We start from the raw sequence: 19,799 nt of genomic DNA on the forward strand, positions 1-19,799 counted from the left end.
GGGTTACCATCAACAATAAAGAATAGTGGTGAACTAAAAAGCGTGTGTCAGGGGTTTGTTTGGTCTGAGGAATTAAGACACATTCATGACACACTTTGAACACTAGAAAGTGTCCTGAACAATAGAAGGTCACTGGTTTTATTATAATATAATATAATTATTTCTACTAAAAATAGAATCTAGCTCATATTTCCAAACACGTATTTAAAGCGAATTCATTTAGGTTATGTTGCACAGTCTTCTTCTGATCACTGTTGATTGGTCTGTGATTGGGTGAGGAGGTTCTGCACTATTCTTTGTATACATACTAGCAGTATTTATGGCACAAAGAAAGTCCTTACTACCCTTTCTGTTGAGGAGTTATCAGAGAGAGGTGAGGCACCTTCGAAAGTCACCCTTTGAGGATGTATCAAATAAAAACGCAGGATCCAGAATTGTTCAAATTTGGCCTCGTGTTGGATTTAGTCTGTGTTTCTGTGTTCTCCCCAAACATTCTGGATGTTTCCTACTAAATCTGTGGAGTGCTCCTTTGTAAGAAAATTGACAGTGGGCTAAATAGAAGTGATTCATTGTTTAAAATCTCACTTATAGACACACCCAGCTACAGTGATGGGTGTGGTCGGGTTGCTGTCAGAATAAACTCTGTTGCATGTGCTACCACACCAAACACTGCAGACACAGGAGTACAGCTGTACGAGATCATAAACCACCGCAGGTTGAGCTTCTCTTTTCTTTCATTAAAACACTGAATATAAATTTAGTAAGATTTGGCTGCGAGTTCATACTTATTAGTCTTATTTAACTGTGACTGTTAACTGTGTCAAACCACGCAGATAACTCCAGTTAGCCAGTCCTAATGCAACTTACTTGTCCGAGTGTGTTTTCTTTATGCTAATTATTTTTCTGCTTGATTCTTTTGCTGAAGATTAGCAAAGAGGCTTCTACGTTTCACTTTTTAATCATGTATTCATTTTTGTCATTCGTTAACATTATTGCCACGGTAACATTTACATTACTTTTGTTACATATGGACTGTGTCCGCTCAGACTTGTGTCCGGTTTCTGCTCGTTTCATGACTCGGAGTCCCGTTTATATGTTTCCAATGAGGGAAAAAGTTCACTTGTAATATCCCAGGTGTGAAGGTGTGTCTCCTCGGTGCTCCTGATCTCCTCTCAAACCTAACTCATGTTTCCAAAGGACGCGTCGCTTGCTTCAGGGTAGGCAGCGCAGTTGAGTTTGAACATGGAAGGAATGAAGAAGGAGCAGACAGAGAGAGGAGAGCGTTAGTTCAGTCAGACCGATTACTGTAAGAGATAAGAAGGGAGGGCTGACACAGACAATCCTTGTTACAACTTGCTAATGAATCAAAGCTGGCTGCTACTATATTAAATTCTTAAGGCACACACTGGTAAGAAAAGTTGCAATCATTAAAACTTAGTGTACACACTCACATACAGTATGAGTATAAGGAGTCAGAGTCCTGAGGGGGTAAGCTTAATTTAGCCTAAAGCTTAGAATGGCAGTAAAACAGCGAGCCTGACTTGAACTTAATAGGAAAAAAAAATTGCAGGACTTCAAACATTTTGTAATGTGAGCTCAGTTGTAAAACCCTGAACATTAACTGAAACAAACGTGAACATGCAAGCTTATTATTTGCTGCACATCTGCCTCGATGGGACAATAAAGCAAAGAGACCGTATGCAGCCTCCCAAAGTCTGGTCTTGGAATTTGCTACTTTTGGTACTTTGTACTTAAGACCAAACTAATAAGCAGGGAACACATGAGTGGACTGGAGGCCTCCTGTCTGTTTGCTGAGCTTGCTAACTGTGTCCTGACTCCAGAGTTACTTTCATTGACTTTGCTACCAGTTTAGTTTCTGCTTGTAGTCGTGGTTACAGATGTACAACACACTACAACATACAGCCCAATTTATCACTCAACAGGTGTCAAGTTAGGAGGCTTTACTAGAAAACGTGCTCCCCTTACAACTCTGTAAAGTAAAATTATTTAATTAAATATCATTCCTGGCATGATCCAAAGACCCTGTACGCCTTTGGTCCCCGACTTTTCTAGTCTTTCCCACATGTACTTTTATCTGTTATTGATATCTGGGTAATTCATTTCCTTTGATTAAAAAACTATTTAAAATTCCAGGATGCAAGAAATAAAATCTAACTTCTATAAAGTTCCTGTGAATACATCATCTAACTGCCGTGTTGAGATGTAACTTAAACTCTATCGAACCAATCACATGATAAAAAGAGGGATGAGTTTGATTGGACCGTTTGTTTTTTTAATTGGTTGAAAGTGTGTTAACACCCCTGAGTGCAGGATGAGTCATCAGACATTTGAGACTGTTGAAATTTAAAAAAAATAATTTAAAAATATTCAGATAATGCCTACATTGAAAATATTTACTGAATATTGACAGAAGGTTTTTACAGAGGAACACTGGGTTACATTTCCTGGGGACTTTAAGAGTCAAAGGGTCATCGCTGACTTGCTCCAAATGTAAATTATTGTGAACTGAATCCTTTCTAAGTAGATGAGATCTGCTCTGAAACAATGACATCCATGCTGAGAATGCCATTTACTTACTTGCTGTGTAGAACTCATCTGCCTTCATCCGGCAACATTCACTACATGAGACACATGACAACAGCATGGGTCAGAGAACAAGAACAAACACACACACACACACACACAGACAGGACTGTGTGTGCACATTGTGAACCGACAGTGAGACAAAGTGTAGCTGTGCTGTTACCTTCCAGATATAATGATTTCTCATCCCAGTGAAATCCTTTCTGTCATTACTTTAAGTGACACATCCACAGCAGTGCTGATGGAGGAGATGATCAACTATGTCAAACACAGCTGCCCACAAGCTATACAGTATGGATGTAATCAGATGCATCTGACACTGACATATCTGGCACTGATCCCAAACACATTAGCTATAATGATCATGTTGCGTGTAGTGTAGCGAGTTTGTAACAGCAAGCCAAGCCACAGGTGCTTTGTTAATGCTCAGTGGAGGAGTGCTAATGGCGGGGTGAGCTTTAAAGAGGCTTTAAAAAAATGTGGAATCTTTTTTTATGGGAATCAACAGGCTAGTTGACAGGTTTAGCACTGTATGAATCTGCAGGGGTTTTGTTTTTTGAGGGGTTGTTTGAGTGGAGATTTATGGACAACAACAAACTGGAGAGTGTGCGTCCTGTGGATGTGGAACAACACTTTAACAGACACGCTTGATTGATATTTTTCAGTTTACAATAAATTCTAAAGGCAAAATCAATGTCAGCGATCTGAGTGAGTCTTTATTTTAAGATTTATTTTGGGCTTTTGTGCCTTCATTGTAGAGACGGGACAGTGGATAGAGTCAGGATTTAGGGAGAGAGAGAGAGTGAGGGAATGAAGAATGGAAAAGGACCACAGGTCGGATTCAAACCCGGGCCGCTTGCTTGGAGGACAACAGGCTCCAAACATGAGACGCCTGCACCAAACACTACACTGCTGGCGCTCCTGAGAGAGTGTTTTTTAATTTGATTTTGTTTTTTTTTTTTGTTTATTTCAAACATTTAGAGGATAACTCTGACACATTTCCACTGTTTTGTATGGTTATATTTGTGTGATTAGACATCATCATATCAGTCTGTGTAAACTTGGCATTCTCATATTTGACTGACATTTGAAAATCCTGCATCGAGCACCTTAAGAATCTTAATGAAGCCTCAAGCTCATTAATCAATTTTAGATCTTGGTAGTCTTTCTTTTGAGGATTGTGTTTTCACAGTTACTGCATGTATGATTGGTGTGTGTGTGTGTGTCCCATGTTTTACTGACCTGGGCTGGAGGAGCCAGGGGTTGCAGGGGCGGCCCCTCGGCCTCGACTCACCAAAAGAGCCTCCTGGTTTTCTGCCAGCGCCTGCTTGGCCAGGTAGCGCTCCCTCTTTATCTTCAGCTCCAGGGATTCAGGGATATCAGGTACAATCCAGTCGATGGCTCGCAGCACAAAGTAAACCACATGCTGGAAGAGAAAGGATATGTAACACTCACCAGATGAAGGAACGCTTCTTGTGCTGTAAAATAAAGTGCAAAGCATCATTTTGTCTTTAAATGGATTAGAGACTTCTGAGAGAAATGACCTTAGTGGAACATTTCCCCTGGTGACACCTTCAGGATGTTTTTTCAAGGTTTCTGTTTCATTTGTGATCACACTGAAACCTTTTTCTATTTCTAATTGTTAGTTTTTTTTCATTCAGTTTCCAGGGCTTTCGGTTCAAAACACAGGGGAGATGACAACAAGAAAAACACGGACCTGTTCAGAACCAGAGCAGCTCCCTTCATACCTCAAATGCAATAATAAAACCAAGTCTGACGGCTAGAAGCTCCCAGTAGAAGAGTGTGTAATTCCCACTGTTGTCTCTGTACGCTTTATATCTTCAAGAGAGAAAAAGAGAGGGATGTTAGTACATACTGTGGAACAGTTGGGTGTTTGATTCTTGCACATATGAGCGTGACTACCCTCTGTTGGTCATGTCTGTTTATAAGGTCCAGATGATTTTAACAAAATGTGAGAATTTCACTCTTCAGTTATATGCGTTCAGACCATGATCATATAGTTTACCTGCACATGGGGTAGGCCGTGTAGTTAAGAGGGGCGTAAGCCAGGGTGAAGTTGACGTATCCGTTGAGATCATTATCGAACTTGTACTGGTAGAGCAGGCGAGGTAAGAAATCTGAAGTGAAGGCTATAAGGAAAGCCTGTGGACGGCATAGAGATGAACAGAGATCATATTTTATAAAAGAGGTGAATATCAAGTCTTTATGTGATGTCCTTTGACTTCACTCACGTTTGCAATGACCGACAGGTGTGACAGGGCCTCCAGTATGTTGAACCAGACTCCGATGTTCTGGGCACGTTCAGCCACCGGCCGGCGGTACTCGCATACAAACTTGTGGGCATCCAGACGGATTTCCACCCAGTTGTTGAGGAGAGCAAAGAGTGGAGCCAGAGGGAACGCTGCCACGAAGATGGTGATGAACCCAAACTGGAGCACTGCAGCACAATGAGTCATTTTTACAGACATTTGAAACATCTGAAATCGTTCCTATGTAATTCATATAAACAGCTATTTTCTGTCAACTGTTTCCTGAATCGCTGGTTGCTTCACTGGTGAGACACTTGCCCATTTCCAGGTACTCTTCGAAAAGGCCTTCACACTCCACCAGCTGGTAGTCTTCCTCCCAGCGTCTGGGCTCGTTGGAGGTTTTATTCCCCAGAACCTTGGCTAAAGTTCTCTTCTGGTGCCAGGCCTTCACTTTACTGTCAAAGTAGACAGACAGACAGACAGACAGACAGACAGACAGACAGACAGACAGACAGACAGACAGACAGACAGACAGACAGACAGACAGACAGACAGACAGACAGACAGACAGACAGACAGACAGACAGCTTAATTCATTTGGAGCTGTTGTCATAGCAACACATCCCAGAACCTCAAGTGTTCAAAGAAGTTGTTCATGCTCTTTTTTTAAAAGTTGTCTTGGTATTTAACTTTTTGATAATCCCACTTTGTTTAGTTAAAGAGGCTTTTTCCCAGACCATCTCCAAGCCACAGCAGGCGCCATCAGCTGATGATACTAAAGCACCTGGAATGATCTTACTTCTGCTAAGCCAGAGCTACAGAAGCTGCTGCAGGAGTTCTGAAGTACCGCCGCTTGAAAATGTACCTGCAGATATTTATGACATCTTCTTATCCTCATACATGCACAAACTGCAGGACATGACAACAGCGCTTTAGTACTTACTTCATTCACAAGAGGATAAAATCAAGACACGTGTGTGCTGAATGGAGCAGCATACCTCCTAATCTTCTTCTGTCTTTACGTCTTTTGTTGTCCTGTCAGAAAAGTTTAGTCTCAATCCTAAAGATCAAACCTGTCTGATGTCATCAGGAAGGCCCGATGAGTCTGCAAACTGTTTCAGAGGTTTAAGCTTTGATCTGTTCACCCCCCCAAATAACATCACAATTGGGACCAATCAGAAGAGGCCTGATTTCTTCCCATTTAAAGCAGGTATGGATAACTTTAAAACCCACATAGTGTGACTGAGCAGAAGTAGCAGCCATTCTTTTAGAATATGATGAGAAAAAGAATCGTGCTGATCCCTGGAGGTGTTTCGCCTGAACCAAAGCCCACCTTTTCTGCGGTTAGAATAAGCCTTGCGTGGGGGTCCTTTAAATGATTCAGGCTCTGAGTTGGGATGAAGCCACCATATAGATTAAAGGAACCACAAACCACTCTGCCAAGCTAAACTACTTGGCTGCCAACTCCCACACTCAAGTACAATCAATTATCGAATCAATCAATAGAAGCTGAACACAAGCCTTCACAAAGACGAGCTGTGAACATTTTTCTACACAGCTCTCGTTAGTATCTTGTCATTTCGGGAGTTCAGTTTCATTTTATAGATGAGTATTGGTCTCTTTCCCCTACGACATATAAGCTTAAGGTAACTTTGAAAAGTGGTGAACGATGCATTACTGTGTATTCCATCACATGTCTGAATTTAAGAGCATCTTTACATGATTAAAGGGTCTGATTTCCCTGATACTATTAGTCAACCTAAGCTTCCTACAATCCTGACTCTGCCTTGTTGTCTGTTCAAGTTTTTGTCTGGAAACAAACAGGCACACATTCCCACACACTCCCACACACACACAACCTCCCACAAGGCTTTGCCAGTGCTGCAGAGATACGGCAATGAGCTTTACTGCACCAAACAAGCTGCAATCAGGATGCAAAGCAAATGATGCAACACTTCAAATAAAGTCGAATGTTTGCAGGTAAAAACGTGTTCAGGCTTTACTGACTCTAAATCACACATGCTAATAATATGTTTTATCTTATTCTAATGTATCTGCCTTTACAGTACAGCGGATGATAAGATGATAATGTTTCTACTGGTGTGTGATGGGGAAAGTGTGGCAGGTGTGACCAGTCTGATTCACCTGAATGTTGTTAAACAATATCAATAAAAATCATCTATGTATGATGTGATGTAAAGAGTAATGGAGATACAACATCTAACGAGGTTCAGAGATGAAACCTACGGTATGATGAATTCCTGAACGTTGTTGATGAGTTGCTTTCCCACCATGATGATGAAGAGTTGTTCGGCCAGCTCAATGAGGCAACCGCCGGGGCCACACTGCAAAACAGTTGGAGGTCACAAACGGATAGATAGGAGACACAGAGGGCAAGTACAAATCTGATCATCTTGGATTCAAATGCAAAAAGATGTCATCGAATACTTTCTCTCTTATATTGTTTCATTATGAACTCACGTCTTCATTTCTCATCCCAAACAAGGTCCCATAGTTGGTTGGGTAACCCACAAACCTACCCACACGGAGAAATAAGGACAAGGTCAAAGGTCATCTGGATCCAAACGAGCTACCTTGCTAACTGTTCCTAGCGCTCATGGTTGTGTCTCACCTTCCTTTAAAGAAAGCCACGTAGAAGGGAGAGGAGTAAAAGTTGACAAACTGGAAGATGAACACTTTGAAGATGAAGGCGTTGTCATACTGAGTTTGCGTTCTGTGCATCTCTGTGACCAAGAAAACAGAGACACAGAAGTGAATTAAAGGCTGTCATGGCTCCTCTCGTGTCTCGAATAGATATGTTATTACCATGTTCACAGATCTCAGCAGTAAGTCGGTTAATATATTGCTATCTCAACTTGTCAGGTGCATGTGACAGGTTTCCAGGATTAGAGTTTGTGCGTGTAATGACAGAAAGATGCCAGTGAGTGTTGCGGGTGCAGCAGTAAGTCTATCACTCATCAGAAAGTCTTTGGTTGCTTTACTGAGGGAGTCATTTTACCATCGATGTTAGGATCGCATAAGAGACATTGTGCTTCGAGGAGTCTCAGCTATCAGTTAGTAAAGATCCAATGAGAGGCTGATATGGATGTATAGAACTGAGATTTGAGTTGTCAGAGAGAAGTATTGATTCTCACCCCATTTAGTGAGCTGCTCAGCTAATGCAGTGTAGACACGGCCCATCAACAGGATAAGGCCAAGATTCACGATGCTGCTGGAGACGTTTGCTATTGTCCCAGCCTGAGAACATGATCACAGACATGAATGTACCAATGTTAACTATGCAGACACACAATCACACATCCACTGTGGGTCCAGTTTAGTATGCCTGTACAGCATGTAATAATCCTCCAAGTAATACAACATCTAATGAGAATAAAGAAATTCTCCACATGCACTATGGTTGCCCTGTGTAGCTTTCATATACCTCTGTGCGTAGGACGGGGCTCCCAGTATGGAACATCATTATGCTGATGATGCCGCGGCACATGACCACCGTCACCAGGAAGATCATCACCACACAAAGCTGAGAAGGGAGACACAGGGTGAAGAAACCTCACAGTAAGTGAACTGTGTTGAGTGAAACAGCGAGAACTGGCAGACAAGGTTGTACCTCTCTCTCTCTGCTGTTTGCAGCACAGGAACATGCTGTTTCTGCATTATGAAATGTTAACTTGTAGAGGAATATAACTCCCCTCGGGCTGAATCTCTGTGGTGCATCACTTTGGCAGAAATGTATATTTTGGTGCTGTGTTGCTCTTTGCATGAATATTAGTGTATTGTTTGGTATTGGATGATTTCACTTTTAGAGACTATACTTGGCTTGCACATCAAGGATGAGGTCCAGGGAGGAAAGTTTGACCCAGACTATATTGGGGGTAACTTTTGGATTCTTTCTGATCTTGGACTGCAGCCCACACACAGACGTTTGCACAGGGCAGACAGAATCTAATGACGTGAGAATGAGAAGATTTGGGGTCTTCTTCTTACATCTTCTTTCAGAGTCAGAGCAATCTGGAGTTACTCTACACCAAAGGCCCTCATTAGATTGTGCTTTCACTGGAACCTGAGCCCCAATCTTTCCTACCTTCAGATGGCATTGCTCCTGAGTCAGATAGGTGACAATACCCAGAGTAACGACATTGAGACTACAGAGGATGGATTAGATCATCAGCTCTCAAACAGTCCTGGGAGCAAATGATCGGAAAGCACTTATAGGTGTCAGGAACAGCACAAAGATGTCAACCCAACCCCTCTTTCTTTCTAAAGTAAAAGCTCAAAGACACTGAGACTACTCACTGAAAGCAAGTATAAATAAAATAACACACATTAATACGGGTACTGATCGGTATTATCTTGTCAAATAAAAAGAGGATTTATGAAACTTTTACATTTACTACCTCAAAACTTTAGCAACAGTAACGATCAAAACGTACATCTAAAATGTAATCGCCACCAGCTGTCATATAGAGGGGAGTTTACAGATTGCAACACAGAATACAAATGACCTCATGGCCAGTGATGCAAGTTGAAACTTCTGGCTTCTCACCATCATAATGATGACCATGGAGCCGGTGAACATGCGAGACAACCTCGTCTTCTCTGGAAAGTACGGCTCTTTGACTCCAGTCACTGGGTTTGGCTCCATCATCGGGGCCGTGGCTGCAAACTCCGGACGAGGACGCTCCTAAAGGGAACACAGTGATGACATCACAATTCATGGACACACTCGTTGCTGGTTTACTGTTTATGGTCCCTTTGTCAAGTTACGGTCAAGAAAACCAAGCTCTGCAAACCGGAGGGTGGAGAGTAGGTTCCCGACAGATGCAGTGTCGTCACATTGAGAAAACACCAAAATGATTCCACGAGTCAAGACTATCTGCTTAACATGACACAGTAACCATGGCGTACCTTTTCTGTAACAATGGAAGAAAGGAAACAAAGAGGACTAATGGCCTGCTCCTTACCCAACATCATCTAATGTGTTATTTTGTGTGCTCAGGCTACTTCATGATGTTTTTGACAAAATAACCCACAATGAAAGATGTTTACATGTTTTTAGGACCACACTCTGAGCTTCAACACCTCGGCTCTCCAGATGCGTCTGTGCAGATGGACTCTTTTGGGATTTCTAGCCCTTTGTCATGACATACCAGAAACCAGTAAAGTCACAAATATACTGTACATAGAGTATACGTTTATGCATGGCAGTAAAAGGAGTGATGGTGGTACCTCTTCTTCGTGGAAGTCCATACAGTCCCAGTGATGGGCCAGAGTTGCCATCTTTCGTTTCCAGTACTCCAGGAAGGTCACAGCCCAGAAGGACATGAACACACTGAAGAGGACAGTTCCTGGGTGGTCAAACAAGTAGCCCAACTGTAATGATAGCAAAGTGTGAATGTCAGCTTTAATTGATAAAGATTATGAACTGGTTGTTAAAATGATTTCACAGTTCCTTACCTTGGCCATTGTGCAGATTTCAGACATGTTCCAAGCCTCGCACGTGTTACAGAGAGGACACATCAGGTAAGTAGCTCCACTGTCACAGATTTCTTTACTGTTAACAAAAAACAGAGACATCAAAACATGCAGCCGAGAAAAACAGGTCAAAGCTTTCCAGCAGTAAGTATTCAGATTGTGATGCAGCAGGTTGCCTGGCAGATTTGAAAGAAACTGAGATAGTGGACCTTCAATCTTTTAAAGTACTCAAATAAATCCAGCGTGTGTTAGAGAAGTGAGAAAGTAGAAGAGATGAGAGGTGGTGAAATCATTTACCCAGCTCGCTGGAAGCATTTTTACTGAGAGAGCGAGTTCCTGAAAGAACATCTACACGCGGGATCAGCTGAACACATAAAGGGTAGACCTACTGAGAGGGCTCTTTCTTTGTTAATTATATGATGCAGGTCTTATTTTGCACTAATTGTCCATTATCACTTGAGGCTACTGCAGTTTATTCTTGCCACATGGTTCTCTCCATCCATTCTAAACAAATCAATGACTTTAATCTTCATTGTGAACTAATGAACCTCATGAATCTCAGACGTTCGGCTGTTTCCTATCCTGAAATATCGACTTGTCTTTCACTCCCTCTAACATCCCTTGTTACTTTACACTGAGATAAATCTTCTGTGTCTGAAAGTGGTAGGATGCCATAAAAACAGAATGTGCAACCCAAACAATCAGAAAGGCAATATAAGAGACCTTCAAGTATACACACCCTGACAGAGCAGTGACTCCACAGTGCTGCGTAGGGAGAGCAGAGCCCACTGTGGCGTTGAATAATGCATAATTAATTGGGCACAGACAAGCCCAGTGGGGGTTGCTGTTATGCAGAACAGACTGGGCTTTGATGTTTCGGTCTGTTTGTTTTCCAAACAGTGCTTGCTTAGCATAATTTGGCCGGAAAAGCGTGAGGAGAGTCTTAAATTCTGGGGCGTTCTGGTGTCCCTAAAAAGGAATAACTTAGTGTAACATTTTGAGGAATGAGGGGTTTCTCTCGGAGAGCGATGAGCGGGCTGAAACTAATCTCCTGGACCGCATGAAGTAGTTTTGGACTTGGCAATGGGCGATCTGTTTTGTAAGTCCAGGTGTTGTTATTGGTGCTCAGGCCTGAGGGTATCAAACATAGCAAGCTGTCTTAGGAGAGGAGACTTAAGCAGGTCATTGCGTCAAGTTGTGATTGACTAAGAAATGGCTCCATGATGTAAATAACCCAAACATTACAACATCCATCAAACCCAACAAGTGAAAACAAGAGACTTTAAATTCACCTTGAAAGCTGTTTGGGCAAAGACTTATTTTTTTTAAAAGTTTATTTTGTCTCCATCTAGAGATAGGACAGTGGACAGAGTCAGAAACCGGGGACATAGAGAACTGAGACAGACATGCAGGAAATTAGCCACAGATCGGACCTGAACCCGGGCTGCCTGCCTGGAGGAACCCAGCCTCTGCACACCAACCACCAGGCCACTGGCACCCCGATGATGTACTTTTAATGTGAGACGAGTTTGCTTAATAACCATTATAGGTTATTTACCACACCGGGTGAGACCATCACAAGCAAAGCTCTGACTGTATTGAATTAAGTTAGCTTGATGGTTTTAAAGTGAATTTTCTGATTTTTATTTACAGAAGCAAAATGACGTCATTCCCTGCCCTCAAAGTTGAAATAGGTTTGTGTTCACTTTTATTGCAGCAAAGTTTCTTTTTATATTTGACATGTTACATATCTGTTCTTTAGCTTCTGCAACGTCTAAATGTCAAGACAGGCTTTGCAAACGCTTTTTTTTTTAATGTGTTGTTTGGTGTTGGTGTGGTGTGTGGACTCACGCTGGTGTGTTGGTACCCATCGACATGACTCCAGACACAAAGACCACAGTTCCCACCACTGCTGCTGGCAGAAGCCAGGCTGTGTAGAAACCTGCAGAGATAAAAAGCTCCATTAGGCTGCGCCTCTCATCTGAATGTGTGTGTGTGTGTGTGTGTGTGTGTGTGTGTGTGTGTGGGGGGGGGGGGGGGGGGTCCTTCATAAAAAAAAAAGTCAGGCATTACAGAAGATGTTTATCTCATGATGGGGTTGATGATTTACTGTAATAGTCTCAAGCTTATTGTCATAACTCTAAGGATTAAGGGTTCCTATCTGCCGCACTCTCCTTATGTTGAGACATCATTTAGCTTACTTCCACAGCTCATTACCAACTTGACTGGTTTGTTTTAAGAGGAACGTAAAACCTGGATCTCTCCGTGCACCAGGGAGTTATGTCCCAGATAAATCTCTCAGACATGTTCAGAACAGCAAAAGATTCCCTGACTAAAGCCTGGACTCCTCTGTTATCCAGGGTGTCACTATATGAAAATGGTGTACATTAGTCAGTCATTACAAACAGACTGATGGAGGCGTGAAATACTAACGCTTAGTTTTTCTTCATCAATTTCCAATAAAATACAAAAATATAATTCCAAAGGTTCTTGTGAACAGTACAGTGCATCACCAAAGCCTTCATTTTCACAATGGAAACGCTAAAATGAAAACAAGATATAAACTTTGAATCTGCTTGATGTAAACATTTTAGCATCGTCAATGTAAGACAGTTAGCTTTCAAAGATAGCTATGCTCGTGTACACAGGTTTGATTACACTGATATCGACTCTAATCAAGAGTCACATGCCTGCACACTCTTAAAAGGCTCATTTATGCAGAATCTTTATTTTCATTTCAATGTTTTTAAGGTTTGTAGCACACTTTTTTTTTTAAACGTTCTATGTCCAGATTTAGAACAGCAGCTGATCCCAAGTTAGCTGAGAAACCCACTATTGGATTTTTTTTTTTTACTTGTCATGCACTGATTGAAATCACTCTGCATGCTGATTCGGAACTCTGGAAACTAGCTTAAGGTGATTTCTATAACATTTTAAAACAACGTATAGCAGTTCTAGAAGAATCAACAAAATGTTTCACAATAAAAATGTATTTGAGAACATTTTGATTTTTAATGTTCCTGATGTAAAACTTTGATTACCCAGCCAGGCAAAGTAGAATGCAATCTTCTCTCCAAAGTACTCCCTGATGTGGTCCAGTGGCTGGTACTTGAACCATTTTAACCAGCGGGCCCAGTATTGGTAAAGAACTTGCCTCTGGTTCAGCTCATCAGGACCAATCTGGTGCCTGGGGAGTTCAAAGGGGCCCTGAGACACAAACATACACACTGGTTTGTTGGTTAAGGAGAGAAAACTGAACCAGTTTGATCTGAACCTGAAGATAAATAATGTCTGACCTCGTGAAGCGGGAAAGCAGCTGTGTACACTCCCTCACTGACCAGTCTGTCCACGCCCACCTCTGCCCTCTTCCTTTTTCCATACACTGTACGGGCAAGAATCTCATACACCTGAAATAATGTGCAAACACACACGCCATGAAAAAAATAAGAAAAAAACGATGATAAAAGAAAAAGAACTCGTTACTCACAATGCGATGTCTCTGTGTATTTGTGAAGTAGTTTTCATGATCATCACAGCCAAGGAACCTGCAGAGGAGAGAGAGAGATCCGTTTGGTATTTACTGTGATACAGTATGAACGCTGATATTGTTTCCCCATTGTTTATTTAAGCTCACCTGCTCATCTTTGATTTGCGAAAGGCACATGTGTAATAGTCCAGCGGCCTGTTTGGCACAGACTCCATCATGACGTTAGGTATGCATAGTCTACTTAGAACCCGAGCAGATGTGTTGAAGTCCAGATTTGGCTGTGCCTGGAAGAAAACAAAGTCATTTAGTATATAGAAAACTCATCTTTATCATCCTGATCTTTATCCTTTACATTTCAGTGACTGTGGTTGAACATTTCAGAATCTAAGTCCTCCAAAGTTATAAATTAACCTGCAATGGAGCTCTCACACAGAGCTCTTCAGCGTAACACACCAACACATCCCAAGGAGCACTTAGCTTCAGAAAATGTACTGTTCTCTTTTCATTTGCCGTCTCCTCCTGTAGGAAACAGAGTCAGCATGCAAACAGTGACAACACAGGGTTAAAACAAGGGTTGTATAAACTTAGAAATGAAAAGATCATTAATGTGTAATTTAATCAGCATACCTTTTCCATGAGCAACCCAGCACTCTCAAGATTCTGCACAAACTTCTCCCTCCACTGGGCGAGCTGTGCTTTCCTTCTTTCAGACCGGCTGTTCTCCTCAGTGGGCAGAGCTTCTCCCTCCTCAGCAGTCTCCGAGTGCTTTCCCTTTCCTCGCCGCTTTCTCCGGGAGCGAACTTCCCACACCAGCACAAAATCTAAAAACCAAGATGGAGCATGGGGGTCAGAGAGTTAAACGAAGCACTGACTTGGTCATCAATCAGTGAGCTTTTGACAACTACGGTATAGAAACCTGCTGATGCTGCTCACCGATTTTGGTTCTTCCATCTCTGAAGTAATTTCCCGGCTGTGGAACTGGCTGATTTTTTGTGTTACAGTGAACATAAATGGGATAATCACCATCCATGGTGCCATCATCAGCAGCTGCGGCTGAGAGCTTAAGAGCATCCAAACAGATAAGATATAATTATATAGTAGACACAATTTATTTAGACACAAATGAGTGCTCTCTCCTGCATGTTGTCAATCCTTCTTTGTATATGGACCATTCATTTAATGAGGTTTAGCTGCGAAATGTTGTGCCATTACTCTGTAATATAAAAGCCTCCACTGTGCAATAATGGGTCCAGATAGATAAGAGGGAAATTGATCACTGGGCTTTTTCACAGTACAAGTGCCAACAAGCATTTAGTGCAGGACAAGTCCAATGTAGCTAAATAAGGTTTTGCACTCATAACGTCACACCACAGTGTACTAACATGGATCAGATTCACTGCAACATGCAAGAGAAGTCAGTGAGGTGTGAGGGGATGAGCACAGCAGCAGAGTTAGGGCGAGTATATGTCAAACATGCTGCAGCATTCAATTCCAAAAGTCAAACAGTGCTTACACATCTTGGCGGGATGAAGCTCCCGTTGTGCAGACTCCCATAGCTGTCTGTGTGTTGTGAGTCTCCTCCACAGTCCAGATCCAGGAGGACCTCCCTGTCCCCTTTCAGCAGCTCTGATCCCTTCCTCAACATGATGAGGACTAGAAAGGCTCTACTAACAGACACATACATCATGATCATATTAGAGTGCTGCAGAAGAAATCTGTGCCAATAACCAAAGTAGTACACAAATGAAGAAAACAGATATGCTTGAAAGAGAGACACCGAGAGAGGAGAAAAATGGTTAGATGATGTACCTTTGATTTGGTGAAAATGAGCCCGCTATTCAGGTCTGGATTGGCAGCACTCTGTGTTTCCCTTGTCCTCTCCCTCCTCTCTGTCTCTGTATCCGTCAAGCTCCTCTGCCCCACAGCGAGATAGCTTTAAGAATACCGTAATGGACCGAGCACGCAGGCAGCAGCTGCTGCATCTCAGCAGAGGAAATACACAGTGCTCATCCCCTCTTCATAAATTATGTAATAGTTAGTCAGGGGCAGAGCTCTCTTTCTAAAATAATCTTTATGCAGAATGTAACACGTGTGGGGGGAATCTCCTCTTTGCTATATGAGTATGTCCTCATCCATTCATGCTGTTTCACACAGGTCTCTTAATAGGTTTTGAAACGTAAACACAATTACCATAAATTATTTACAGCACTAAAAGAAGAGATCAAGCCCACTAGGCTTTATATTCTAACATGAATATTATAAGTAACAAGACTCATGTAATGGAAGATTAAAAATAGTGAGATTTTTAACCGCAAATCATATTTATCAACACAATTAGCATGATCTATATGTCACATATTATGCAAAACAAACGTTACCATGTTCGTCTAACACTTAAATGTGTCCCTAGTCTGTCTACAAACCTCCCAATGATGAGAAAAAGTCCGACCTCTCCCGTGTTTTGCCTGCTCCACTTTTCAGAAAATGTGTGCTCAAACAGGCTGTTTGGAGAATTTCCCTTCATGACATCACAAAGGACCCCCCCCCCCAACCCCTCTGCCTCCTCACCGTAAACAAAAGGGCATGATGCAAGAAAGCTTGAATAATCCAAGCTCTTCAAGAGGGGCGTGGTCAGACAAAGCTCATTTACATATTTAAAGCTACAGACACACAAACAGCCTGTTCTGAGCAGGGCTGAAATAGACGGGTTTATAAGTACGATCAAATACAAGATCAGAGTGGATTGAGAACAAGACACAGACATGTATTGAGGTGCTCTGAGAATTATTTAAACAGGTTGAAAAAAGAGGATAATATGGGACATTTAAAGTAGCCTTGAGGACAGAACTTTTTTCTTTGCTGATCCTGTAGAGTCGTGCATAGTATTATCTAAAGACAAAATCTTATCCCACTTCGCTTGAACATTTTTGTGAAAAGGGAAAGGAAGGAAGGAAGGAAGGAAAGGAATATAGAGGGAGGATGGCAGAAAAATGTAGACCAATGAAAAGTGAGACATTAAATTTGTATTAGGTGAGTGAGTGCAGAACAGACTGAATGAGGACATGTGTAGAATGGCTTCACCCCCCTGTTCTACTTACTAATGAGAAATATTGTGTGCTGTGAGCATAATTAGAAGACCAGAAATATTCTGACATACAGCCTCACACGAACACATTTCAATCCATTAGGATTCTTATTTTACTAAACTGTGCCTGAATCCAACAATCCAGAAATGAGCTGTTATATAAAATATGACATTTTAAAGGTGACACATAAGGATGTCCTCAGGGTCATCTCAGAGAGGGCTTTTTTAATCAAACACGTGCTTTATTATCCAATGAGAAGGAGACCAGGAGAATCTACCAAAAGATACATTGAAATGCATTATGGGAAGGGCAGGATTAAGTATTTGTTGCAGTAACACTTGTTCTTTGGGACTTTTTTTTAATGATCGTGGTTGACTTGACAAACTTAAAATCAAGATTAAAAAAATGTCATCGATCAGACAAAGAACTCAGCTCTACAATCGTCTTTTAAAAAGTACCAGCTACTAGGATGGTGTTGATTTTTGTCCTGACCAAAGCTTTAGAATCAGCTCTCAGGGTTTTTCTAGTTGATGGTCTTATTTAATTTTGTCTCACTTGTGGGTTTCCTGTGAACCTCCCAAAGGGACACCACCGCCGCTCCTGTAATTACCTTCCTCTCATCTCCTCTTATATTATCGATCTGAAAGTGCGTCTTATCCGACTTCATTTCTCTACTGCATGCTGAGTCATTCACAAGTTACACTCGCGCTGAGGTTGGGTCCACCACAGGCTGTTTTCACCAAAATAGACCCTGCACTCTCACAGTTTCTTTTGACCTCCCTCCCTTTCCTTCTCGTCTTAGGTTTGCTCAGTTCTCTGGATGCAAACAGGTTAACTAAGGCTTTATTTTTAGGTATCATCTTTCAAAACTTCAAACTGCATCTCTCACAGTCTTCTTACGCCTCCTGCTGTTTTGTCTTCCTGTATGAACTTTTGTAGGTGATCAATGCACCCTCACTTCCTCTCTGTAAACTCTCTGTGAACTATCAGCCATACTTGCAGCTCGTCTTTGAATATGGCAACAGCAGCTATAATCATCTTTGATCCGCTTTTTGTGTCGAGAGAAAACAACAGTCTGGGAGAAGATTTCATGGCTCATTGAAACCATGGCAACAGCACAAGTACACCCAAGGTGACTGTATAACGCAGCTAAAACAATAAACCGGATTTGAACAAGGCCTGCAGTATCTTGTTGTCCTAGCAACTATGAAAAGATAATCAATGTTACCAGAGGCTGGGAACGTTAACGGCTCTGAGCTGGGTTGCATGTTGTCTTATTTACTGAATATTATGAATCCATTACAGCTGCTACCAAACAGCTGAACATGTAACAGACACAAACTCAACTCAGTGTAGATAGATCTGTATTCTCCATTTTAAAAAAGAAAAGAAAAAAGATGTATTAGAAGCAGAGGTGTCCATACAGCAGCTTCTTCTGTAAATTAAACGTCAGAATTTGTGCAGTGCTCTGAACTCAAGATCGAACCTGGAGGAGACAGTTGGTTTGATTTTACTTCACCAGTAAATACTTAGAGCAAACAAGAAATTATTACAGTTCGTTTCACATCACAAAACAAAATGTGAATATATTTGTATAAACACGCCCTTTAATGCATATTCAATCCTGAGCACTTCAGCAGAGGTCCTCATTGTGAACAGCTACGAGGGGAGAAGTTGGAATAAAAAGACAAAAAGGGTTTTTGAAGCTTGTGGTGTCCCTGCCTGAGCAGATTAGTTTTCTTTGCAAGAACATAAATCATTTATCTAAATACATCCTGGATACTGTAGTTGCTGTCATCAAACTCCCCACATTAAAATACTTGATTTAATACTTTTCAAAGACCAAATTAAACATGTAATGACATGTATTGACAAAGATCTACAGAAAAATATTGATAAATCTACTCATCAGAAAATTAAACATGAATGAATGCAAAAAAATTAAATAAATAAAAATGGATCTAATACAAGTTCTACCAATTTTTCAACCAATCAGATTATTTCATGAAAATGTTTTCACTTTGGACCTCAGACAAAAAACACCCACAGAACAAAGAGAAACATGTTTAAAAAAGTGACTTTTTCCATAAATTTATTTTTAAATCCAAGCTCATATTTGTGTCCCACCCCATCAATTGTACATTATAAAACAGTGTATTGAACACAGCCTGTAAGGCATTCCTTGACTGCTTTTATTTGTATTAATAAAGTATTTTTTTACATTCTCTTTTTGTAATTCCTTAAAACATGTGAACAAAATCAAATGATAAACCTAAATTCCTGGACCTTTACAACTCTGGAATTGATTTTTAGCTTCATGACTTGTCCAGACCAGCACATTTTATTTCTTAAGTTTTCAGCTTGGTATGTTCATCATTACAGGAATTACAACTAAAGCAGGCTGAGACGTTTCTCTTCTGAACAACATCATGCTTTAAAGACACCTCATGTATGACCTCTAGTGGTGACTAGGAGGTATTGCAACATCTTAAATACAGCTGTGAAAGATCTCAGCAAACGGCAGTGTTTTTTTTTCTTCTTCTTTTGGTTACAAACAAAACCTTCCAGTCATCAAAGCTTTTTTGTGTAGCAGTCATGAAAGTTATAGAGGATAGAGTAGATAGAAAGTGAGCTTTAAGAGTCACAAAACTTAATTTTATTATTATTTTTCACGGACATTGTCTTTCATGAAACAGTAGAAAAAAGATTTCTGTCACTTTGAGTAAAAGCAGCTACTCGCTTACCTGAACTCTCTGACCCTGCTCTAACATGACTGTCCTGATGTTTTCCATGACAGCCTTTCATTACTTTAACCTGGAACACAAATACAGGTAAATCAGCACAAAGGAAGCCAAG

At 41.2% G+C, this 19,799-nt stretch overlaps 1 protein-coding gene across 1 annotated transcript; it reads right to left on the minus strand.

Moving 5' to 3' along the window:
- Positions 1–822: 822 nt before the first annotated feature.
- Positions 823–19,770, minus strand: ano11 (anoctamin 11). The gene is made up of 25 exons (XM_079360369.1): positions 19,688–19,770; positions 15,667–15,771; positions 15,371–15,524; positions 14,791–14,917; positions 14,485–14,678; positions 14,269–14,376; positions 14,005–14,141; positions 13,858–13,915; positions 13,667–13,777; positions 13,412–13,577; positions 12,222–12,312; positions 10,353–10,449; positions 10,125–10,268; positions 9,442–9,579; positions 8,320–8,418; positions 8,030–8,132; positions 7,507–7,618; positions 7,356–7,410; positions 7,122–7,219; positions 5,193–5,329; positions 4,857–5,062; positions 4,631–4,767; positions 4,353–4,443; positions 3,847–4,030; positions 823–1,210 (listed from the first exon to the last, which is right to left on the minus strand). The coding sequence occupies exons 3-25, from the start codon at positions 15,500–15,502 to the stop codon at positions 1,179–1,181; spliced, it is 2,757 nt and encodes a 918-aa protein (XP_079216495.1). The 5' UTR covers positions 15,503–15,524; positions 15,667–15,771; positions 19,688–19,770; the 3' UTR covers positions 823–1,178.
- Between the last annotated feature and the right edge of the window lie 29 nt (positions 19,771–19,799).

Source organism: Symphodus melops, assembly GCF_947650265.1.
Source record: "Symphodus melops genome assembly, chromosome: 13".
In the NCBI taxonomy this organism is placed as follows: domain Eukaryota; kingdom Metazoa; phylum Chordata; class Actinopteri; order Labriformes; family Labridae; genus Symphodus; species Symphodus melops.